The sequence below is a fragment of the Ornithodoros turicata genome, chromosome 3, assembly GCF_037126465.1.
Source record: "Ornithodoros turicata isolate Travis chromosome 3, ASM3712646v1, whole genome shotgun sequence".
Taxonomy (NCBI): Eukaryota; Metazoa; Arthropoda; class Arachnida; order Ixodida; family Argasidae; genus Ornithodoros; species Ornithodoros turicata.
This window is the reverse complement of record NC_088203.1, coordinates 92,639,452-92,665,370: the sequence shown is the minus strand read 5'-3', so window position 1 is coordinate 92,665,370 and position 25,919 is coordinate 92,639,452. Positions and strand designations below refer to the sequence as shown.

Here is a 25,919-nt window from a genome sequence, read left to right as displayed (position 1 = left end):
GCTCATCCACGGTGTACAAGCTCATCGCTGCTAGCAAGTCCTCTTCCTTCAGGTGACCTCTTTCGTAGGGATCAGGTGTTGCCCACAAATGCTTCTCTGCAACCAGTCTCTTCGACTTGCGAATCTTGGTGTCTGTAGGCAGCGCTGTCCGCGTGGTAGGTGAAAAACGGCTCCGTAGCCTAGTTGTAAAAGAGGAAATTATAAACAGAGCAAACACAACAGCGCGGCCTCACAGCGCCCAGTTGCATAAGCGTCTCTGACCGGTAATCAGAGGGAGGGAGTTCGAATCCCACTGCTGGTGGCTCCTAGAGTCACTAAATAGGGAGCAAAGTAGCGACACTGAGCCACGTCGGCGAGCGAGACCGCCATCTTGTGTCCGGCGCGGCTGCGTCGCCTAGCAACGGGAGGAGAATCTCCCCCTTCTCCTCCGGAGAACTGCGCGCAGTCGAGCCAGCTCGCAGCAGAGGAAACCGGTTTTGGATAGAGGGGACCTAATATGGACGGCGCGTTCTTGGAAGGAGAACCACGTGACACGATCGGCCCAATCGCGGACACCGGACGGCGGCTCCGGCGTGGAAAAGAAATGCGCTAATCTGTACCACTATTGGCTCCGTAGCAGACGACGCCGGTATGGCTACTTCGAGGTCACAGGCGCCATGCGCACGAGCATAGGCTGTCATGAAAGGGATCCATGAAAAAAAAAAAAAATAAAAGACAGCAATCACCCCCTTGGAAGCCGTTAAGTTTTCCGGTCATCCTGTTTCTATGGGCGTCGTCATGTGTCTCGACGCAAGCAACTGGAAAGTACTGTAAGGAAACATCAGAAAGAAAGAAAAACAAAAACAAAAAAAGCAGCTTTATAATTGATAAGAATACCAACTGGCCAGCAACGTGACAACGACCGAGAGAGTCCATGGGGAAAGGTTGCTGCTTTAAGAGGCCATTATTTTCCCGTCCGTTGCACTCTTTATCTGCGTTATCCTGTACTTGAGCACCCTCATCCATGTTAAACCACGCGGAAAGCGTATCCCCTTCTTCCTTCTACCTTTGCTCGGGGATTCGGATCTCTTAGTTCCTGCTGATGAAGCGAGTATTATTTAGTTGTACTCGTTTAAATCCCATCTACATAAGTAAGGAAGTGACGAGTAAAGGTTGATACAGGGTTCTCGAACTTACTTTTCTTGCGATTCTCCGAGGCATGCTCTTGCTCTGAAACTTTAATGGCCGTGTGTGCGCGTTCTCGTGGATCTTGAGGCACGGTTGTCGTTAAATTTTTTGGGGAGAACGAACCCCATTCTCTTGGAGCAGTTTTCGGTGGTAAAATGCAGGTAGTAAACGTTATTTGTTGGTACGTCTGTTTTTGTTGCCTAGGTTTCTCTCAGGACTGTGTTCTGAGTCGAAGTGCGAAGGGAAGGGAAGGAAGAATGTACTGACGACAGGAATTTTTTTTTTATGCGATGACCTTTTTTATGCCATGTTAGCGCCGCGAAGCAACTGTAGCTATGGGCAGCGTACAGACTTGGACAGATGGAGAGAGGACAGCATGAAGGAGTAGGGGACACGGGCGTTAGTGTGCGTCCTGGACCGACTTACGGGGCAACTGTCCCGATATTCGTTTGAAAAGTCTGCCGGAAAACCCAGTAGAAATCTCAGGCAACACAGCCGGTGGTATAGGATTCGAACACACTACCTTGGCTACCGGCAACGAGCGAACGCTTTACCCGCTCCGCCGTGCCGCTGCTTTGGGATTATGTATCATCGTCATCATCATCATTATCATCACCACAAAGTATGTTCTTGTTGTTATGATCAACATACGACGACGCGTTTACAATGCAAAAAGAAAAAAAAAAGAACACAAGGCGGAGGAACCCAGGAGGACGAACACACACGACACTCCTTTTTTTATTTTCCTTCTTCTTTCAATCTTGTTTTGAACCCCGCCGTCGAAGTCAGCGACAGCTGGTTGATTTGTGAGCAAGTAACACACGTAAATATCAGGCCGCGGTTTTCTTCTGTGTTTGTCTTTGTGGATTTACCGATTTACCAGCCTGTTTTCTTTTGATGAGATGTGGCTTAAAGTCGTGTTTGTCTTTTCAGGACGAAAAAAATCAAGTGCTGACAACTAATGTCTGGCTGGATCAAGTAGGTGCCCGTCATCAAACTTCTAATGTCTTTTCATAGTCCTGTTAAACAAGGCTTGGTAGGTGGCCGCGCAAAGAACTGAAAGACACTGACTGTTCAAATAAAATCTCTAAAACCCAAAAACTATACCGGTGAGTAGAGGCTAAAGCAAGAAGGAACAAACAAGCAAGCTGGTGTAGCGAAGTTGTGGGCAGCATGACGTGCAACTTGAAAGCGTGTATCTCGAAATGGGAGTGATCGAAATCCCCGTTGCGAAATTAACTACTGCAAATAAACATTATCTGACTACAAAATGCGCACTCGCGCGCGTGATACTGCCAACGGCGAATTTTGACATCCCTGGGGGCTTAATCGCTTGCACGCGTTACGAGCTAACGAGGGGCGGGGCACTGGTCCGGAAGGGCACGTGATAAAACCCGTGCACGGGCTCTTCGCACGATACGTGAAGGGCGTGGTATACATCACGCGCAATGTGTCACGTGCTCATCTTTTTGAATTTCCTGCCACTCGTTAGCTCGTAACGACCGTAACGCGGACCGTAACCCGAGTGTACCCCTGCAGCTAAAAATGCAAACACCAAACTTGGACTAACCTAATAATAAACTAACGAACATGCCGCACCGTCTTGTTCGCCCTGCTAAGCCTAACGGCTGCTAAACTGTGGCCTTTGTTCGTTAAAACGACTTGGACAGACATCGAATACACGTGAATTTGAGTGATTAAATAGTGACATCGTGGTTTTAAGCACGGCATATAATGTTATGAACGAATTGAGCGTTCTCCCTGCCTTGTTTCGAGAACGTGAATCTCGCGATCCGAGGTCCTCCCACTTGAAGCAGGCACGGAGTCAGATACAAAAAAGGACATAATAACTTGGCAGTACGAGGCCCAAATATAGAAATCTATCTCTTAAAGACAGGTCAGTTTCGGAGGTCGCGTGTCTTATTTCAGTCCGCGTGTCCTTACCCAGAACTCATTACACAGAACCGTATCCAGTAACCGATTAACGGTGACGGCCACCGAGTTAAACTGTTACCGTTCTTATTCTTGTCTTATGCAAAGCAATGTAGTGACACAATGGGTATAGCTGAATGATACCAAAAAGAGCGATCGTTCGGCAAAAGAGCCATCATGTCTATAGAGCTCAAGAAGGATGACCCACTCCAAATGCAGTGTTCATGTATTCGCTGTTTCATTAATCAAAGAAGCAAGCAGCGAATGCTTCTTCTGGAATGAGACGCGCATTTTATGTGTATCTACATGTCCGTGTTACTAACCTTCACCTGGGCCCCAGGAAGGAGTCGTGGATTTGTCAAGCACAAGCATGCGGCCCATTTATTCCGACATGCAGATAAGAAAGACAGACAATTGTCTTCCTCGACTACTGTAATTATATCAGGCAATTTCCCAATAGCTCCGCACAGCGCTCTTTATCTCTGCCTTTCCTTTGCCGCAACGAAATGCTTTCCACCTTTCTAGCACTTAGTGCACGTCGACGTCAATTACGATGCCGGGTTACATTTATCGATTAGTTACTTAGGGTAACACGAAAGTTATTCCTCCGTATAAGACGTAGAAGGTAACCAACGGAAAGAAAAGAGGCAGGGCAAAAGTTTCGCATGGCATGGAAAACTCTTATGGCGAATTCGGGTGGCTATTTTGTTGTAACTTTTTTGCCCCCGAGCAGTCATGTTCGCATGCTCAAAGCGAAGTAGCTTCGCATGTTCGCGTGGCGCTTTCCGAGCGCCAGAAATTTGCCAGCTAGCACTTTTTTTTCGCCCGGACTCCAAACGATCGAGCAGCGGGTTGCCAAACTATATCCGGTGTCGTCACATCCGCACTGCAATGGTGGCGAGTGCCCTCACTGGTCCGCACGTCGAAGTTCACGTGATTTAGCAGACGACGGAACCCGAAAACGGGTGATCGCCATGCCCCTAGCGTGATCCGAGTGACTAAAACAGCTGGATTCCTGGCACTCTTATTCGGGTGACAATGGTCACGTGATCCAGCTCAGACGCCGGCCTAGCAATTTCGGAGCGCTAGGCTGTGTTGCCATGAAATGACCACAGGAATTAGCCATTAGTATGTATAAGCTTATGTCCCTGTAAAAATTAGAGGCCGGTTGTACGACTCGTGCAACGCAAAATTCCCCGTCAGCTGTGCGTGTGATGAAATGAGGCTGGGTGAAAGTATGTAGACAAATTTATTTAACCGTGATGCGTTTTGATTTGTGGTCGCTGAAATAGTTGGGCGAGGTGAGTAGTGTCCTGAACGAGGGGGCTGTTGTGGAACACCAAGTCGATGCATGAGCCATGTCTATAGTTGTGGGTTGGCGGATGTCGGTGCACAACGGAAGGTCCAGTTGTTCGGACATATCACTAAAGAAAGTGGTGTTCTTGGCCAGTGAAACGTCCACGTTGAAGTCCCCAACGACGGGAAGCTTGTGTGTGCGGTAAGGCGCGAGTACATACACGATAAAGTCGCGGATGCGTTCCGGCGCGAGGCGAGGTGTGACTTCTGCCGTTCTAGGTTTTTGAGCTCCCTACCTCTCTCTCGGCGCTTGGCCTGCGCGGCGGCCACTTGTTCGAATGCTTTCACAGTCTTGGGGCGATCCATCCTACTGTTTGCAGGACCCCCACACACAGGGTTCTAAAGAGCGTGAATGGCTTCTCGCGTTTTGGGGCTCTTATCGTGTACGCTTTCAGCTATATACTAAAAATCTGTTGATACCACCGATAGCTGTTGTAAAGGGGTGCGTTTTAGCTTCCTTTACATTCCTTCGTACCTTCTTCCACGAGACACGCTTCAAAAATTGTACGAATAACACAACTCGCGTGTCTTCCCCCTGTCTTCCTCGTTTTTCTTTCACGCCACTCATGTGGTAGTATCTTCCCCTACACTCTTAAAAATGAACTTCACCACATAGCACGCTCCTAGCCAACCATCATCTCAAATGATATCGTTATCTGCCCTGATTTGTTGAAAACGGGGGGCGTACGCCTTTTTTGTGACAATTATGAACAGCATAAGTGTCACAGAAAAGGCGTACGCCCCCCGTTTTCAACAAATCAGGGCAGATAACGATATCATTTGAGATGATGGTTGGCTAGGACCGTGCTATGTGGTGAAGTTCATTTTTAAGAGTGTAGTCGTCGTTTTTGTGCGGACATGCGAATGCCGACGACGCCGGCGCGATCTCGGGAAAGTCTCCATCTACACAGCTAACGCTGTAAAAGGCTTCTCGTGTTCGTTTCATAGGCCAATCGAAACAGTTCAATTGATAGCAGTTCATGCGCAGTCAGCGAAAATGTGTAGATTTAACTCTACATGTTATTTATACTGCGGTTTACATCATGTAGGCATGACCAGAGCCGTAGCCAGGCAAGTTTGTGCCCAGGGCAGGGTAAATCTAAAGCGCCCCCCCCTCTCCCATTGCCGTCAGAAGCCCTATAAACAAAAAAAAAAAATGAAATGCTTGTTTGCGCTGTCGAGATCGTAAATTCAAATTTTCTCCGTTCCCGCCTTATCTTGTGCAACCAACCTGCTAGGGCCTGCCGTTCGGAAAGCCCTAGGCAGGCGCAAGGGGCGGCTGCCCCTCTCGCATCTCCGTCGCTACGCCTCTGAGCAAGACATAGTCCTGCCTTACATGAGTTCTAACGATATGAAAGGGATGGATACTACCAGATTCGAAAACCACTCTGCAAATCACTTTAACAAACATACTTTATGCGTAGTATATCACGCTCTAAGCATCTTGCGCTCTTCGTAACTGCTTGAGAGATCACGCTTAGAGCGGGCCTGAACACTTGCCTTCATCACACCAGCGTGGCCACCATATTGTTGGTCCACTGGCGCGGGGGAGAGGGAAAACATTGCTGCATTATCCCCGTTCCAGTGACTTTTGGGACATACAGAGCCGTATGTGCACGTGCAACGTCTTTGCTTTACATCTTGGCGCTTCAAGCAGTGCATAAATAAAAGTACGTGAAATGCTGAAGTCGAAGGCAGCTTCTCAGTGTACTACACAGGTATCCGCGCCGTCTATACCGGTATGCAATTTTCGTCGCTCACTAGTATGGATGTACCGCCACTGCGTTTTCAACAATTTCGTTTACTGCTCTAATTTCTAGACTGGACGCAGGAGTAAATGCACCTCCCTCTTGCTCAGTCGAGCCGTTCAATTCGTAGCGACGAATCGGAGCGCAAGAGAGCACAAGAATAAAATGTTACCGGAGCTACGAATCTTTCAGAGTGTCATTTTGTAATTCCTCTTGAAATACTACGAGCCATTCCTCACGTAATCTCGGAATATATTCGAAGTTTTTCCGCAATAAGCTTTCTGCACTTGATATTTTAGCGTTGCTTGACCGTTTTGTAGGAATGGTCTGATGAGTACCTGGTGTGGGACCCAGTCGAATTCGGCAACCTCACCAAGCTCAGGATCCCCTGCGACAAGATCTGGCTACCTGACATCGTTCTCTACAACAAGTAGACGTCGCGTGCGCATCGTTTTACATGAGGGAAAATCACGTTTTCTTTCTTTCTCTTTTTCGTATGTCTACTCTGAACCATCAGTGCGGATGACTACACGCGGGGCTACTACCAGAGCCGGGCCATGCTAGACCCAACGGGCAACGTCTTTTGGCCGCCCCCTACCAAGTTCCGGAGCACCTGTCCCGTCGATGTCACCTACTTCCCTTTCGACGATCAATCCTGCGTCATGAAGCTAGGTTCCTGGATCTACGACGGACTGCAGGTTGGTTGGTTGGTTGGGTAAGGCTGGTAGTTTAGGTAATGCCCCGTGAGCTACGTGGACTTCTAACGTACCTCGAAGTGCCCAAAGCCTTCGCAGACTGCAAAGCTTGCATTGCTGGTAATCTGATGACCTGATCAGGGCAGGCTAACCTTTCCCTCCTGTTATATATATATATATATATACAGGGTGTTTCAAAAAACGTGTCATTCGGACTTTATAAAAAAACGGGGCGACGGAAAAATACGGGGTAAAAGGCATTTGTGGGGCAACTGAATTTGCCATCTTGCAAAAATATTTTCATTTGATTTTAATTAAAATAAATTTAATTTCTTTAATTGAACTCCAAAATTTCCCAAGTCAACCTAACGTTTTTTTTACAGAATTAGAGAGTCCGTAGCGAACTTAGTCAGATCCACCAAGAAATCCGCTCGATATTGCAAATGGAACTGCCCAAAAAAAGTCCCGAACTTGAGGCTTCGGAGTTTCGGGTATTCAACGGCGCACCAAATCAGTCGCAAAGATGCGCGAAGGGCAGGACATGTTCCTGCCCTCATGGAGCTAGAACAGTTTATCGCCGGACCGGCGTCCAGCACAAGACGCGCCGATAACAAGGCGGGTGACATTCCACCATACGTTGATAAGCGGCAAACAAAAATGATTCCGCCTCTTTTTTCCCGCACTGCTTTTTTTTCGACCTTCTATCTTTCATGTGGGCAGGAGCAAGTCCTCCTCTCCACAAATCTTTGCGTCTGATTTCGTGCGCCGTTGAATACCCGAAACTTTGAAGCCTCAATTTCGGGACTTTTTTTGGGCAGTTCCATTTGCAATATCGAGCGGATTTCTTGGTGGATCTGACTAAGTTCGCTACAGGCTCTCTAATTCTGTAAAAAAAAAACGTTACGTTGACTTGGGAAATTTTGGAGTTCAATTAAAGAAATTCAATTTATTTTAAATAAAATCAAATGAAAATATTTTTGCAATATGGCAAATTCAGTTGCCACACAAATGCCGTTTACCCCGTATTTTTCCATCGCCCCGTTTTTTTATAAAGTCCGAATGACACGTTTTTTGAAACACCCTGTATATATATATATATATATATATATATATATATGTATCTTGAGAAGTTGGAGTTGGATCGGACGGCTACGTAATTATAGTTGAAATAAATGGGAGACAGAAGACGAAAGTAGGGGAAGTAACAAAAAAAAAGGGTTTATTAAAACTTAAAAATCATAAAAGTTAGGGAGGATGTCTACGTTACGGCGGAAGCTCCGCCTTCTTCGGGACAAAAGAGCTAAATGAGAGCTATATATATGTATATATATATATATATATATATATATATATACAAGTTGAAATAAACGAATGCGGTTGACCACGAAAAATAAAGGTATTCAATAAAGATCAGAAGTGGAGACGGTGCTTCTACAGGATAAGGAATAAAAGGGGGACTTTATTAAAAACTAAGAGGGGGTATTCGACGTTTCGACAGCAGCGCTGTCTTCAACAGGAATGGGATATTATGGTGACGCAAGACAATTGCAAAGAATGAGAGGGGAATATGTACAAGGAGAGAGGGCAGCACACGTGCTTTGTCAAACAAAGGTAAAGGGGTACAATGAATCATAGGCAGTCAAGTTCTTCGCCGGAGGGCAATGATTTCCTGGGGTGACCAACCAGGGAGTCTGAAAGAGATACAAAAGAGTGTATGTATTCTGAGAGAATTAGGAATTTAGGTTGCGAACTGTTGAGAGGACGCCGAGGCCCCCGAGGACCCCGGCGTCCTCTCAACAGTTCGCAACCTAAATTCCTAATTTCACCATAGTACCATAGGCCTCGAGCGGAGCTAACTCTCGCTCTGAACTCTCGCACGCACGAGCGCCGCCCTGTCGGCAGTGGCGTCGTCCCGTGTGGGGCCATCCGACGCGTCGTTCCTTTGGTTCTTTTCTCTGTCACATGGATTGTTCGCTCGGCGCATGGGATGGCGCACATTAAAAGAAGCAAAGTAAATTGTTGTATCGTTAAATGCAACAGCTGCTATAGGAATTCTCCAGGAGTCCACTTTTACTCATTCCCTCGCCGGTGGAACGAGATAGGTCGCCGGGAGAAGTGGATATCCCTTGTTCGCCGACAGAAGTAAGTAGGCGCGCATTGCCTGGATTTATGTGCATTAGCGTTACTGCCTTTTTTCGCAATCCTCATCCTTCTGATCCTGGTCATAGTGAAGAAGGTGGGAACTGGCAACCGACCGCGAACTCCAGGATATGCAGTAAACACTTCATCGGCAACAAAAAGTCGGACGAAACCGACAGCCCCAGTTACAATCCAACGATATTCCCTGATGTGTACAGGAAATCCAATGCATCGGGCATCGCAGAGAGGCACGAGAGGTTAGCTCCAGCACTTTCAGTACATTTCTTGTCGACATTTTTGTGGTGTGCTTTCCACAAAGAAGCAGATACTTGTTTTACCGTTACCCGTTGCATCATTAGTTCCATTATTTGATAACTTCTGTGAATGTCCTTCAAAGTGCGCATGTGAATGTAGATTGAGGGTCGCGGAACATACTATGTCAATAATTCACGCTCCCTAGCATGTGGCACAATTAAGATCTGTTGCCTGAATGCAGCTTTTTTTATTAAAACAGGAGGAAGAGACGGAGCCGCATAAGGTCCGACTATGCAGACGATGTGAAAGCTGTGCCGGAGCTTAACCTGTCTGTATCAGGAGACCACCAAAACTCATCGGACAGTGAAACTTCACAAATGGACCTAAGTGAGCCTAAGCATTCCTGCACACCTGTAGGCATCACCTCGGCAGAGGTAATCACTGCAGATTTGTGTTGCTGCAAGTATCAGTACTATATATGTTATGGGCCTGTTTGGTTGTACAGCACTGTTTACAGCGATTTTCATTACAGGTGGGCACCATGACAGAAGACGAACCACCCACATTTGGGCCACTTGCTGCATTTGTTACGTGCTGTGATGGAGCAGATGCTTCTACATATGTTTCCCACAAAGAGTTGAAGACGGTGGCTACAGACACACAGGATTTGGTGAGGACGGAAGACAGTGCCTGTGGCACACCATATAAAGATCCTTTCTTTGGAGGGTTCAAGTCTGTCAATGAAGATGAGCGTCGACTGCATGCCCTCACAGCTGTCTCATGCCAGGTGTTTGCATTGCTGCTCAGCTTACTGCCAGATGTGGCTAGGAAAACAAATGAACTGTCACTGCACGACAAACTCTTGCTTTTTCTTGTGAAATTGAGACATGGTGTCCCATTTTCGTTCCTTGCTGTTATGTTCAGTGTGCATCGTACAACAGCTTCTAGGATATTCAAGACTGTTTTGGAATGCCTACAGGGTGCAACCCGGAAGTGGCTCTTTTGGCCAAGCAGATTTGCAGTGCAAGCGACAATGCCACCAAGTATCCGTCTGCACTACCCAAGTTGCAGGGTTATAATTGACTGTACGGAGCTGCGAACGGAAATGCCACCCACAGTTGAGCAGCAAAACACATGGTACTCACATTACAAAGGCAGCTATACTGCAAAGTACCTTATAGGCATAGCACCAAACGGTCTGGTGACATTTCTGTCATCTGGATTTGGAGGGAGGGCAGGGGACACTGCTATCACAGTGGAGTCAGAGCTTTTGCCTCTCCTGCAGCAAGGAGACGAGGTGCTAGCCGACAAGGGTTTCCCTGGCATACGGACTGGACTTGGGGACCGAAATGTAACGCTTGTTATGCCACCGTTTGCAAGCAGTCCACAGTTCACAGAGCTAGAGATGGAAGCGACGTACAAAACAGCCAGCGTAAGGATTCACGTCGAAAGAGTCATCCAACGCCTAAAAGTCTTCGATATCATCAATCACCGCATACCATACGAGTTGGTACAGTATCTTGACAAAATCATGCATGTAATTTGTGTGATTACAAATGTGAGGCCAGGAATATTTAAAGATGCAGAAGGATGACGTCAGTCTGTATTCTACAGCAGTGTTTCCTTTTATTTAGAGTTACATGTCCACACACGGTGGTCTACAAGAGCACATCTTGTTTCTCCTTCTGAGTTCTGCACGAAGTGTAGATGGGAGGAGATGTTCGAAATAAAATATTCGGAGTCTTGGTACTGCTGCACTCAGAAAGTTATTGTCTCTCACAACTTCTATTGTTTCAAAGTCCACTTTTGTGTAAATGAAAAAGCTACATGTTTTCAAATCCAATACGTGCAAGTTAATCTGAACCTGAGTGTAATATGTGTGTGTCTTTCGAAGGTGCAGTCCATTCTCATCTGTACACAGGTAACTTAGGAGTGGGAGCTCCGACACCTTCTTTTGCTCGCGGCTCTTGGGGCATTTGATTTCCAGCAGGTGAACCATACCATCAGGTGACCTAGAACAAACGACACATGTACCAGAGTGATACTGTAAATATGTAATAAATTATCATATGCAATTATATTTGCCTGTACTCTTACCTGAACACACCATCAGGAGAGTTTGCCAACCAGGGGTCGTCCGATGCAACAACAAGCCCAAAGCACTGCACGGAGACTCCATGCACTGCCTCAAATTTTCTGCGTGCCGCTGCCTCTGTACTGATTCCATATGAAGTAGCAGGACAAGAAAACTCCTTGGTATCGAGTAGTGCTTCAGCACGTTTTCTCGGGTCTGTCCTGCAGCTGAGGATCCTATGAGCCTGCATACAATCATTTGGCAGATTAGTTCACATGTTTACGTGCAATGCAGATGTTTTAGAAAGACAAAGTGCCTGCCTTTGTGGCTGTGACTCGAAAGGACCGTTCTACCTTCCAGGATTTGTAACTGTGGCGAGTCTTCACACATACCTCTTTTATTGCTGCATGTTCTAGCACTACATGTGTATTGTAGAACAAAAGAAGACACGGCCTCAGCTGTGCAATATAACTATTAACTTTTAAACTGAGTCCATTGGGTGTGCAATGGGATGTGTAACAGGGGTAATGGGTGCCTGTCCGCTCCCACTCAAAAAGAGTAATAGCGTCTTTTTCTTGTTCTTGCACTGGGGAACCTTCCGAAGTAGCCGCAACTTGTTCAGCCTTCAGCATTGGCAATAATGGGCATTTCATGTCCCCAAAGTGGTTCAAAACCACCGCAATGTCAACTTCAGGGACGGCGCCTAAGTAAAAACCGGACAAAATGATTCCAAGAAGCTCCGTACAAATGCTACTGACCACTTTTCAGTGCTGCTACGTGACGAAGCGCTGCACAAACACAAAGTGTTTACAAAAAGGTGTACGTACTCTCCGCCGGGGCACAGAGTCTTGCTGTTTTGGGGTAGGTTTTTCGTTGTGCAGGTATGCCCCACGTTCTCTGGCCGCATGTCTTCGTTAGAGCAGCGTCCTTCTTAATGTAGATAGCAACTGCCGCCGCATGCTTGCACTTTCCACAAATGCCCGCTCTGCAATCGCAGGATGCACTTACAATAGCTCTTTCGTTGTTCACCTTCAATAAAGACGTCTTTGTTTTAGCCAATGAAGTAATGTATCATCTCACCATCTCTTACCTTGAGTATAACTTGTCTACTGCGATCGTTGACCCGTGTCTGCGGAACACACTGCCCATATATATCGCTGCCGTGGTCATGTTTGTCCTCACTCACACTGTGAACGTGGCCGGAGTGGAACAAGAGCTCGCCCTTGTTTATATTTTGGCCGCGGAAGAACGCTTCTATGTTCACTAAGTCCTTAAAACCGGTTAATATCCTTAGAACGGGGAGATCCAACGCACTACCAACGGCCATCGTCGCCATCGTCCACACAAGTAACGACGACCTTGCAACGAGGGGGCGCTGACGCGCATCCGACAGTGGCGGCGCCAAACAGGTGCTCGGGGCCTATAGTATCCCATTCCTGTTGAAGACAGCGCTGCTGTCGAAACGTCGAATACCCCCTCTTAGTTTTTAATAAAGTCCCCCTTTTATTCCTTATCCTGTAGAAGCACCGTCTCCACTTCTGATCTTTATTGAATACCTATATATATATATATATATATAATAAACATATATCTCCCCCTCACCAACACAAAAGAAAGCACTAGCGAAGCTTCTCTCTGCAATCATTTCTTTGCGGGGGAATAATGTCACTTTGACATTCACACTTAAAAACCCGTTTTAAAATGTTTTGTGACATACTCAGACCGCTGCCAGTTCTAGAACGCTTTATTTGTGATGATGGTGATATCGATTCTAATGACTGTTCCCGGTGGCGGCACGATATTTCCCACTCTCTGGAAATAACCACAGTCCTTGAACCGCTGTGCTTAAAGCCGCAGTTAAAAATAAATCCGAAATTCACATGACATAGCCCTTGTTAGAGGAAGTCACCTCTACCTGTACTTCGTGCAATCCCTCGGGAAGGCATGCTTACCCTAGCGTCTAGCCAATGTGATGTTGTATTATTCATGGTGGTGTCTTTCTCACCCGTCGTCTCATCGCGGTCTTGTCGAAGTAGACCCTTGGAATGCCTGTTCTGTGGTCGGCGTTGTTCTGCCAATACAAGACAACAGGCCTTTGCTTAAAGGAGCAGTCTAGAGGCCCACAACTTTGTTTCTGGTTTTGGTCAGTATGGAATGTTAGGCGGCCGAAAACAGTTTTCCCACAATTAGTACAACCGTAGCGAAATTGGGACGCCTGAAATAGCTCCCCGAACCTCCCGTGCGCGAAACACCCTCCTTCGCCTTCACGATAGGCACGTGATGAGCCCCACCACACGCGTCACATGTGACGCGTGTGGTGAGGACGCTCCTCATTGGACCTGGGATCACATGATCGAGGTGAGCAACATCGCGCAGGCCGGAGCGTCTGCTACCGCTTCGGAGACGCCATGCGTTCTCCGGCTACGTGATGTCCGAAATGGAGAGTTTGAAGGCTGTCCACGACATAACCACGATTTTGTTGGACCGCAGATACCACGGGAAGAACGAGTGGTGCAGCCCGAAATTAACTGCGCTTGTACAGCGAAAATCCCGTGCAGCCTGTCCGACAGTTTTCACCGCGCAGTTGGTTCAGTGGCTAACAGGTGGCGCCACAATACCGCCGCCATCATTTGCTTTCTGCTACTGTGAATTTTGAGATTGCACAGAAGCCACGGATATATTACTCTTGTGATTGTAATCTTACTTTCTCAGGCTGCATATATGCTTTGTTTTTTTAGAAAGCGTGATATAAATCATATAAAGAATAGAAGTCTACAAGAAACAGCTCGGAATGTTCGTATCAGACGGTTTTTCCTGCGAACGAATGAGGGGCTCTCTACCACCAACGTCACAGTAGAGTGGGTGTGGTCTGCAGTTGGAGCTCTCCGGCCTGTCACCGCGGCAGCGATTTTTCAAATTAATTGCACCGTGGTGAAACAACTTTGGACAGAAATATTTTGTGGGAATGCTTTTCACATACTGCTTTACAAGATGACAGCAGTTTTTGGCCATGTTAGGTACCACTTTAATGCTCATTTAATACCAGGCCTCCGTTGTCAAAGTAACTTAGGTACTGCTTCCTTCGGTACTCTGGAAAATGTGCTTCTATATTCCCCACTGTCTTGCCATCCTGCAGAAATTAATTTCATCCACTCTTCTCAATGCCTTTCTTCGGCTCATAGTAACTATGCTTCCCTTTCGCTTGGCGTTGAAGTGCATCTACATTGACAAAATCTCCTCGTCTAAAGTCTCCCTCTGCACTTCCTCTGTTGTCGACGCACATTCTAACGTGTACCTATTTTTCTTCTGACTTCCTCAGCTCTGTCGTGGGAAAACCGATAATATAGGGCTGTGCCGTAATGTTCCTTCCATGATGTGAGTAGACTGGTGCCATTGCCGTTGATGCATGATCATGTGCAGGAATCACCTAGGTACTCCACAACGCCTTTTGGAGGTCGGTGCTCTAGGCTTGCTACTTCGACAGAACTCTTGAGCACCAGGTTGAATAAGCTTGACATAATGTCATGTGATTCCCAAAAATGATCTTATTGGTGAACAAGTTCGTTGGCGCTGGCGCCTTCGGATAGCTTTCACGTTAGCTTCGAGCTGCAGAACGTTCCCTTCGCTAAATATGCAGGGTGTCCCAGCCAAATGGGAACAGATTTCTTAAAAATATATATATCACTTTTTTCGAAATGAGCTCAATTGCAATATAGCATATGCTGAAGGGCACTCATTAAGAGGGCACCAGCAAACTCCTAAGGCATTGTCATAATTAACTTTCAATAATCAACTTTTTAATTATAAAAACTACGAAGTTGTCCCAATGAGATCATCTGGTCCCTTCGGTCACCTGATACCATAGTCGTTTTCGGAACAAAACTCCATTCGATAGATCGTCCGCAAAATATTCGTGAAGGAACACAAGTTTTTTTTATTTATTTTGTTCATTGCGCATTTTCGGAGGCGCGTCTTTCCTTCATCCCAAAAGAGAGGGGGTGAAAGAGCACACTATCACCTCTTGCGTCCTGGAACAAGATTAAAGGAAAACAGAAAATGCAACCCAAGATAAGAGCAGGTCCAATAACGTCACCCGATAAATTTGTTTTGGTTTTGTTTCCGCAAGTTAAAGTTCATCTTCGATGCATGAGGCGGCACTGTGCTCTTTCACCCTCTCACAATGGGGGTGAAGGGAAGATGCGTCTCTCGAGATGCGCAATGAACAAAATAAAGAAGAAAAAAAAAAAGGTGTTCCCTCACGAATTTTTCGCGGACGATCTATCGAACGGATTTTTGTTCTGGAAACGGCTACGGTATCAGGTGACCGAAGAGACCAGTTGTTCTCATCCGGACAACCTTGTATCTTTTATAATTAAACAGTTAAATATTTAAAGTTAATTAGGACATTGCCTTAGGAGTTTGCTGGTGCCCTCGTAAGGAGTGCCCTTCAGCATATGCTATATTGCAACTGACTTCATCTCGAAAAATTAGTATCGAAAGTTAATTATTTAAAGTTAATTAGGACATTGCCTTAGGAGTTTGCTGGTGCCCTCTTAAGGAGTGCCCTTCAGCATATGCTATATTGCAACTGACTTCATCTCGAAAAAAGTGATATATATATATTTTAAATCTGTTCGTATTTAGCTGAGACACCCTGTGTATCCCCCCCCCCACCAATGATGGATTTGTTGACATTAAACAAGTATATGTCATTTAACTACAGTCCTGCTCATGAAATGCATTGTAGAACACGTTGGTTGTATGTATATTCTTGTCTGTATGGCCAACCGCAAAATGTAAGGTCGCATCACTGCTCATCTTCTATTGAAGACTGGTGGACGGGACAAAGCGCAATGCTTGACCACACCGCTTATCTTACTTATCTCAGTTATCCTATCTTACTTATCGTTTCCTGCCGTCTTGACATGCAGGTCGACGTCCAGAACCGCACAAAAGCGGTAGACCTGACTAACTATGTGCCAAACGGAGAGTGGGAGCTGCTGGAAGCCCGCCTGGTACGCAACGTGGTCTTCTACCCGTGCTGTCCCGAACCGTTTCCCGACGTGACGGTGACGTTGGTGATTCGTCGCAAGACCCTCTACTACATGTACAACGTAGTGATGCCCTGCATGATGATGTCTGTGCTCACCCTGCTGGTGTTCTGTTTGCCCCCTGACTCCGGCGAGAAAATTGCCTTGGGCGTCACGGTGCTGCTTGCTTTCTCCGTCTTCATGTTGGCTATAGCAGAGAAGATGCCCGAGACTTCAGAGTCCATCCCATTGCTTGGTAAGGCGGCTTTCTTTTCTTGCGAGGAATAGCAGTGGAATGATATGGCTGTGAAACAGAAGGATATGAGCGTCCAACGAGTAGGAGCCTGAGAGGTTAAAGGAACAATGAGGTGACATTTAACACAGCTCGAAATCCTGCCTGCTCTGTCAAACTGTCCAACAGGAGTCACAATGCAAAATATGATATCTATATATGCGTTATAGCTCTGCAATCGAATTTACAAGAAAAAAAAAAGAAAAAAAACGGTCGGAGAAAGCAGTCGTGGGCCCACACGATGTTTTCGTGACTTGGAGAAGGCTCCGTGTCTTGTTCCTTTGCTTTTTCCTCGCAGCTCACGCGCCGCTTATACATGCTTGAGCTGTGCCGCTGTACGTCACCGGTCACATGAGGGGAGAAGCATACGTCACGACGTCCTCTCGTTCTGCGATGCGCTTTTTCATGAGGAAAAGGGTATTTTCAAATGTGCGCAGAACAGAGCCCCCGCGCTCGCTCTGTAGATCACCTGCGCTCATCGTTCTTTCGCAGGAACTCATTTTATTCATTTGAGAACACTCTGCACCGAAAAATGAAAAAAATTTGGGTCACCTCAGTGCTCATTTAAGGCTATAGGGATACGAAATTCAGTGGCCTAGTTAGTGACTCTAACGTTGTAGTGGATGAGGCGAAGAAACATAGATGAACAAACACAGCACAAGCCTCACAACACCCATTTGCGTACTTCAATTGAAAATGGTCTAATTGTGATCGTATATCCCTCTGCTGGTATATACCTCTTCCTCAACTGCCACCGTTCAATTGCAGTGGCTTTAGCCAGCGCCGCTCGAAGGTGCTAATGATCTTTGGTCCTGTATGTGCGGTCTACTCAATGCAACCGTACAGTCCCAAGAAATTCTAGCTGGGTATCTCTACTCCTGTGAGATAATAACATAATGAGACGCCTGGGTACTAAAGGACACTACGTAGAGCTTATCCAATCCCACGGATTTTACCCGGTCTTTTAGAAGTATTTTTAAAAAGACATTAAAGGAAATATTCTTGAAAGGAAGTGAAGAGTCAGGTGACGTTTGAAACGCACGTTTTATTCTCTCGAGACCATGAGTTTCGTGGTGGCCATTGTGGGAATCTCGGATGGTCATGCTCGAACCAAAGCGTCGCTCCATTCGTTAGCTATACAGCCGTGGGCGAACAACGGCAAGCTGTTCACAACATCATCACCAGCACGCGTGTTTCTTCTCTCGCGATACTCTTAGCATTACTTCGTTTTATTTTTCTTACGTTGTTTCGTATGTCCTCCCTGAGCTCTCACTCTCTGTATGGCCAGATGTTCATTTTCCGTGCCCACATCTCATAAAAGGTTACATCGGCATGTTGCTGGTTATTCTTGCCGACGATCTTATTTAAGCGAGAGAGTAAAAGAAGTGAGGCAACCACCGAAGTGTCTTTTGTTCTTTGCTCAGTCAATTAATAAGTCGAAATGTTCCTGTGCGTTCGGTAATGATTTGAACACTCTTCTGCAGTACTTTTCAACAGTCACGAAAGGAGTAGAGTCTCATCTTAGAGTCAATGAAATCTTCTCTGAAGGCACTGGTCTTTGCGCTGTATTTCCATTAGAGGGAGAGAGAGACAGAGAGAGAAAGTTTTATTGCCATATTTTCTTCTAGCTATTTACAATTGGGACTGCTAGGTAATGCTGCAATGCAGTTCGGACATATACTGTATATAATACAATGCAACATATGTAACAAGTTTTCTGATGGAGCAACTTGTCAACGAAAAAAATTAATCTGCTACGTGCTCGTGTAACCTTTTACGCTCCATCAGATATGGGTAATATGGGTAAATTAAATACAATACACGCAAGCACTACAATAATGTCACGAACAACATCACATGAACGACGAGCAGCACACCTTCAAGTTAGGACATGTTGTATGCGGAGCAGTTCTAAACGAACATCAGCCTGAAAAATCCTCCTCGCTTTACTAGTTCACTTCTTTATCATTAGTACTGATAACCCCTGGCGCATGTGCCAGTCCAGTTCGTGACTGTCCCCTCGAGATGTCCGTGTGTCAGGTGTACTGACGGTGTACTTCTTAATGTACTGGCCTATACGTCACCCTCTTGCAGTCCGCTACCGGGCGTACCATTACGTGGAACACCTTGTCATTTTATCCGAGCGCTTGGATAATGCAAATGTTCGTTCGATTCACAAGCGGCGTCCGTACGGAAGCGGTCATAATCAATCAATGGGATTTATTTTCATCCATAATAATTCAGTATATTTTTCATTCGACACATTTGTCCTCTGTGGATGTGCGGTTACTTTGTCGAACTTACCAATTTCGTTTTCTCGTCCAACTACCCTCCCATCCATCCGTCCTGCCCTCTACCTCCCCCCTCCTCAACAGGTATTTATTTAACTGCTGTTATGGCCATCACTTCAATCTCAGTGGTGATGACGGTGATCGTGCTCAACTTCCACTACCGCGGCCCGAGCCGTAAAGAGGTACCGCATTGGCTCAGGAGACTGGTCCTCCACGGCATGGCGCGGACGTGTTGCTCCAGGAACGCCCAGTCCAGCAGCAACGCTGTTCCCACAACTACCTACACCACTGAGAGCGACCACCACCACCACCCGCTGGAGTCCCTTCACCTAACTATAGGCGACGACAAAATGGAACTGGCTGAATTTTCCAGCAACGATTCCATCGGGAACAGCAACGAGATGGGACGAAACTCTGGTGTACCACGCCGAAGACACTGCAAGAAACGTACGCCTTCCAATAGAAAGATTCAAGACGAGGTTCTACGAACTCTTCAGTATCTACTGGAGAAGCAGGAACGCGAAGATCATGTGTTGCGGACAGTGAATGAATGGCGCCAGATGGCGTTGATTATAGACCGGTTCCTCTTCTGGGTTTTCCTAGTGGTGACCGTAGCGTCTTCATTATCGTTTCTGGTGATTATACCGGTACAGAGGAGAGGACTCCAACTTTGATTATTTCCAGAGTTCTTCTTTCAAAGCAATATGTCGGTGTGACAGAGAATGATTTCTTTAAAAGAAGAGGGCGGACGGTGTCGACTTTATGGAAGGGACGTACGAATGGAACGACGTGATTGAAGTGCCGTGTTGAGAGGATGTCGTGGGTGTTTCTTTCACAGTACCTACACGTGTAATGACGGATAAGATGACTTCACCGCGACAAGTCCACGACTTTACAGCTCGTTCAGCTTATGCAATAGACATATACAGAAAGCACCTTAGGTACACATTATGTAGAGTATGGAAGCAGGGTAGCTGAGCCCATAGTATTTGCCTTTCATCGAGCTAGTCGTTGCTTTGCTGTATAAAGTTACATGATTAAGAGGAACATATTTATAGTTTGACACGTTGAATCATTGCATTTGATGGGACCGAAACGTTAAGATGCTGACCACTACAGTAAGAAATAACATCTTGAATAGATCGACTGAGTAGTTGTGTGGTTCGCAAAGATCTCACTATACATATAAACACAAAGAAAACTTCATTGAGCATAGTCTTTGCACAAAGTACTCTAGGGATCGAGCAAATCATTACACTATCATTAGTAACGTTCATTTTCCCATGCTAGCATCATAGCAGAAGCAGACAATATTCGTCGCAGTTTTCACGTTTCATTAGAAAGAATATTTGAGAATATTTGAAGAAAGTCTTCCTTGAACGTTGGATATAGACGGTCGAACTCGAACTTCGACAGTGATTATTTAATGGGTCCCATGATCATCTAAGCCACCCAAAGGCCCATTCTGATCTTCGGTGTACTCCCCGACAGAGCACCCACCCGTGCATGAACTGTTCGCGAGTTCAGCATTCTGAGTTCGAAATGGATTCGAACCAAATCACTTTTCAGGCCGGAATGCGGACGAGGGTCTGAAAAATGGTTTGGCTCGGGTTTCTTATTACATTCCTTCCTGTGTTGTCGATCTTCCTTAAAAGTAGAGGCGGTGTCGCCTATAGATGTCTATGTACCTAACGCGTATATGTCGAATATAGTAGAAATCGTGCCTCTCCTCGTATCCTGCGAAGCTTTGTTGGTTTCAGTAAGGAGCAAAAGTTTTGATTTTTATGTATTGTGCGTGTACTCTGTTGAAGTTTGTATCTGCAGATAGAAGGACGAATTTTTCGATCAATTCTCGAAGTGTGTTCTTTGTAATATGTTGATTATCAGCGGTAATACGGCAACACTCGTACGAAGGTTGTCCGCTGTTGTTACGTCACGAAGGAACTGAACTCATCCCTGCTCAGTTTTATATGTACAGCAAAGTGTCGACGTATATTCATAAGGCCTCTGTACGCATCTGTTGTACGGGCACACATCTGGGCTGGATTCCACTTCGCTGCAGTGTACAGGGTTACTGAGTATACCGTGTACCGTGTTTCTTACGCTCGGCAACAAATAACGCAGACGCCGAAATTTTTGCCAATGATGTATGGAATGATAAAAAATAGTATAGAATATTTGTTAGCTTTCAGATTTGTTTCAGTCAATTACGAAAAATAAACATAAAAACCGCTTGTTCCTACGCATTGTCATTACCCTATTCCACCATTTTCTTGACCTGTCGGGGGAACGGTCGGGCCTTGCAATTGAGTCTGGAAGAGATATTTAGTAAATGTGGTAAGGCAACAAAAGTGCATATTATGCTCCGAAACTGTTAAAAAGCAGCAAAGTACCAAAATTTACGCTGCTATGAAACTACGCATACCCCCAACACACCAAGGTTATGCCATTGAGAATGTTAAGAGGGCATTAGCTTTTTTTTTCCCTCGTAATTTATCGACAAAGAACTAGACCAACTGGCAAGTTTTACAAAAAACACTGCGTGCATATCGCGTCCTCCAATGCATATTTTAGCTCCCAAATAGACTTCTTTGTAATTTTGTTTCTATATTACAAAGCTCGTACTTTTCTTCGTCCTGGGCAGACATGTAGGAGATACTAGAAAAAGTATTTAAAATGCGTTACTAAATACTAAGCGCAAAATGTATTTAAGATACAGCAAAGACGGTTAGAAATGAAAGTATTTAGAGTAGAGTAGTAAATTCTACGAGTATACTATGAGTAAGTACTATGAGTAAGTATTTAAGATACTTATAAGATACTCAAAAAATAAACAGCCACAAAAGTGTCAAAATATGCCTGCATATTAGACATATGCTTTATTTGCACGCAGTAGTAGCTGCATTTCAAAATGCTCATCCTACAACCGTCCTCTCTTCCTTTGAAAAACGTTTCCTGAGAGCCCAGTTTAAGGTCAAAACACACGCGGTGTTTCAAGCCAAATGATCACAGCGTGGACTTTGAAACGGCCTGGAAAGGTCAACTGTGGTCAGTTGCGGCAAAACAAAAAAGAATTCCCATCTGAATATTCGACAAAAACGAAAGAGTAATTAGAGTACTGAGTACTAAATACTAAAAAAAAAATTTAATTACAGTACAATTACTTTTCACGAGGCGTACTCAGTAAGATAGTAAGATACTAACAAAAGTATTTAAGATATACGGTACTCAAGATACCCCCAAGTCTGGTCCTGGGTAACGCGGTAAATTGGCAGATCTTGAGGAACCCTGTACACAAATGCGAGGAGACTGTCAACGCCAATGATTGCAGGGGAGCAGCCAGCACTGGACCGTGTCTGTGAAAAGTCGTCTAATCGCCCCCTGCGATGAAACTCCCCTTTCATAACCCCAAAATAAAGTTGTTCTATACTTTCATCTCTTTCCCCTTGTAAGAAGCCCGTGCTATGATAGTTTGGGTAGATCGTAGATCAGATTCCGGATTGAGATGGTCCTCGTTACCATTTGCTATCATTCGCTTTTATGAATTTTCCCCGCTCCACTTAACTAATCTAACCTCAACGCGGCGTGTTTCATAGGTTCGCCGATTATATCGTGTGAAGCAATAGGGGCTATAAATTCGAAATGGAAATGTGGGACAAAAAATTGCTAATAATACTTAATAATTCTTACGGATTTGAAATTTGGTCTCCGTACAGATAGGTCCCTTCGGAAACCACGCACTTAGCACAGCGCTGTTTCCACTGTCCGAATCATTTTTGGAAGTCTTCTTTGGAAACAGCCACATTACACATTTGCTTGAAAATTCTGGACATCCGAAAATATTTCCCTTTCAACCGCATCGCGATTTTCTGAAATTCTGCGATGATGATTTGCTCCCTCCTGTTGCTTTTCCGTCTTCTTCTTCTTCTTCTTTTCGAGAAATGCTGTAGAAAGAAAAGAAAAAAGTTTCATCATGATCGGGATATTCACAGGAGTGGAAGAAACAGGCTTTTGCTGCTTCCAAATAAGATTTTTTTTTAATTATTCGGACAGTGGCACATCGATGGTTACTAAGTTTCAAAATTGTAAGTATTTTACTCGTTAAATATCAATACATTCGGGATGCCTTCTGATCAGTCCTTGTACGTGATTGAAACGGTTGCGTAGATATCCTCCAGTGAATATAGGAGTCACAACAACCCCACTGACCGTAATGATCCCGAAAGTCATGCGGTGGCCCGCGCGTATTATTCATTTCCAGTGCCGTGTATTAATACACGGTAATACAATGTATTAATACACGGCACTGATTCATTCATCGTGGTGTCACTGAGAATATGAGTTGGGAACTGCAGTAAAGACTCGGATTCATCTCACGTACCCGTTTCGTAAGCCTATTCTTCAGCGGTAGCTCGTTGTAGCCGTCCAGAAGAGTAAACAGCGCTGATATTTCCATATTAAGTTGCCGCATATTTGGAGCATTGCCTGAGCTCTCGTGTCGTGTCTTGTATGTTTAGGCTTAGCGTTGTTCCATCATCTGGAAACTCCTTCCGCAAGACTGCGAGCGGGACGTTGTTCTCTATGGCACGGTTCGTGGGAACCCAGAACAATGTGTGTTAAAGATCAGACTGCCCGCGCTTCTGCTATGCAAAGTACGTGTTTGAACAAACTTGTTTGTAAACAAATGACGTCATAGTGTTCGACAGCGCCAACAATTGACCTCTCCCTGTTTACAGACAGATGACGTCAGTTGGTACAACAGCGCCACCAACTTGGTAGAGTGTAACTACTAGATGAAAAAATCAATAAGTCACAAGAAAACCACGTTTAAATGTGGCTCCTGATATTATAAGATTTTTATGTAATTCCTTTCATGTTATTAGTTGTATGGCCTTGTTCTGCTGAATTCTACCGGTTGCCCTTTTCGGTATCTATCGGGTATCTTTTCGGTAGCCCTTTCTAAAGACGGCTACCGGCATGGCTACCGGGCTCCTCCATCTTCTGGAGCCAGAAGGGCACGAGTGTCTCCCGGAGTGCACGTGGTGTCTCCATACAAAGCAAGTGCGAACTAAGTCGTAATAACAAACCACATTGCGTCCAGGGTTACGACATTGACTTTCAGATGATGCAACTCTTGGGATGAAGCCTTCTTTCCGCGCTGAACTGGGAACCCCAATGAAGACAAGAAGGTGACTAAAAACGTGACCTCATTTGTTTGTACCTCTAATGCAAAGAAACCACCCGTGACCTTCGTGAAGGAGTACGGCTTTGTGAAACGGCGGCGTTCTCCACCCACGCGCTTTCGGTTTCGATGTCTACCAATGTCATCATTACGTCACGGTGACGTTTCTTCGGTAGAGGTTTATTTGGTAGAGTTGAACGACGCTCGAAGCTAGGGGCGAACAAGGTAGCGCCGGAAAGCCACTGTCTTGAGGGGATTACGATGGTCCCTGAAAGGGACGCGGCCTTCGGTCCTACTTTTTTTCAATAGGAGGCAAGGAACAAGTGCCCATTCGTGGAACCCAGCCTTCCCCTTCCGATTTGTTTCGGTTTCAGTCAGTCTACCAACGTCATGATGACATTTCTCGGGTAGAGGTCTATTCCTGACTGCTTTATTTTTAGCCAAATAGCGGTTTGTACGTGTATCCACGTGAATCATATTGACCTCTACCCGGGAATCGTCATCGTGACGTTGGTAGAGAGACTGAAACCGAAAGAAATCGGAAGGGGAAGGCTGGGTTCCACGAATGGGCACTTGTTCGCTGCCTCCTATTGAAAGAAAAGTAGGACCGAAGGTTGCGTCCCTTTCAGGGACCATCGTAATCCCCTCAAGACCGTGGCTTTCGGGCGCAACCTTGTTCGCCCCTAGCTTCCAGTGTAGTTCTACTCTACCAAGTTGGTGGCGCTGTCGAACACTATGACGTCATTTGCTTACAAACAGGGAGAGATCTATTGTTAACTGTTCTCCGTGCAGTGTGTTCATTGTTGTGCTGCCTGGTCGAGCTGCTTGATGTGCAGGGCCTAGTGCCACTGAAGTGATGCACTTGCATTGCAATGGTTGTGTGACAACATAAAGCTGGAACACAAATCACAGTGTTGTCTTTTCTTTCCTGTATTAGGTACTTTCCTCACGGCTATTTTTTGTTCGTCAACCGTATCATTGTGATCACTACATATCATTAACGCTGTGGCAACACATTTATTTATTTATTTACCCTCAGCCTCAGGGCTGTAAGTCAATATAGTTGGGGAGTTGTTAACATTTAATAATAGGATGTTAATATACGCATCATACAAAAATATTTACAAATATAGTCCATATGAACAAATTGCACAGATACGTTGACGTTAATAAAAAAAATAAGGATTTGGGTCGATTAGAGCAAAAAATGACAGCACAAGTGTACAACATGTAGAATGAAAAATGGCTATGCAGAGAAATGGTCGCATAAACACTACTTAAACTGACTGACGTCGGTAATGGAGGTGGTGGTGGTGGTTGGTAAAATAACAAGGGGAGGTTGAATTCGCGCAAGCGAATTCTGCTACCCCCCAAAAAAGGAAGACGGTACACCCCAAAGCAGCAAAGAAAAAAGAAAGGAAACGGTACGATTGCACCACAGAATGTGCGAGCGCACCGCAAAAGTTCACCGGGGTGAGCGTCTCGACCGCGACAACGCAGGACCGAGCGCGCCGTTCACATCAAGGATCACAGTAATGTCCACTCTCCGTCTAGTATAGAGTTTCTAGTCCAGATTTCACAATGAAATTGACAAGAGCATTGAAGGCCGCGTCCCTGTGGTTAGCGTCCCATACGCCTAAGACTTTCTCTATGCTGAAGTCCCTGCTGTCGAGAAGACCAAGGGTCTGCCTCAAGATGCCTCTTTGTGCAGCATGTTTTGGACAATGCATGATGATATGTTCAGTGTTTTCCACTGTC

General features: G+C 45.5%; 3 protein-coding genes across 4 annotated transcripts in view; 2 read left to right on the top strand and 1 right to left on the bottom strand.

Moving 5' to 3' along the window:
• Nucleotides 1-24,371, top strand: part of LOC135388836 (neuronal acetylcholine receptor subunit alpha-10-like) — a 190,157-nt gene extending 165,786 nt beyond the window's left edge. Inside the window, exons 3-7 of one of the 2 annotated variants that reach the window (XM_064618682.1) lie at nucleotides 2,101-2,145; nucleotides 6,524-6,633; nucleotides 6,721-6,901; nucleotides 16,298-16,652; nucleotides 19,106-24,371. In XM_064618682.1, coding sequence (XP_064474752.1) covers nucleotides 2,101-2,145; nucleotides 6,524-6,633; nucleotides 6,721-6,901; nucleotides 16,298-16,652; nucleotides 19,106-19,653 — 1,239 coding nt within the window. In that variant the 3' untranslated portion in view covers nucleotides 19,654-24,371. Of the gene's footprint in view, nucleotides 1-2,100; nucleotides 2,146-6,523; nucleotides 6,634-6,720; nucleotides 6,902-16,297; nucleotides 16,653-19,063 lie in introns of both variants that reach the window. The other variant, XM_064618681.1, reaches the window with a different exon arrangement.
• On the top strand, nucleotides 9,068-10,886 carry LOC135387697 (uncharacterized). Its single transcript, XM_064616795.1, has 3 exons — nucleotides 9,068-9,294; nucleotides 9,552-9,726; nucleotides 9,825-10,886. The coding sequence occupies exons 1-3, from the start codon at nucleotides 9,068-9,070 to the stop codon at nucleotides 10,884-10,886; spliced, it is 1,464 nt and encodes a 487-aa protein (XP_064472865.1).
• On the bottom strand, nucleotides 10,897-12,536 carry LOC135387696 (uncharacterized). Its single transcript, XM_064616794.1, has 4 exons — nucleotides 12,457-12,536; nucleotides 12,194-12,275; nucleotides 11,390-11,610; nucleotides 10,897-11,304 (listed from the first exon to the last, which is right to left on the bottom strand). Exons 1-4 carry the CDS (start codon nucleotides 12,534-12,536, stop codon nucleotides 10,929-10,931), a joined length of 759 nt encoding a protein of 252 aa, XP_064472864.1. The 3' UTR covers nucleotides 10,897-10,928.
• Nucleotides 24,372-25,919: the final 1,548 nt, after the last annotated feature.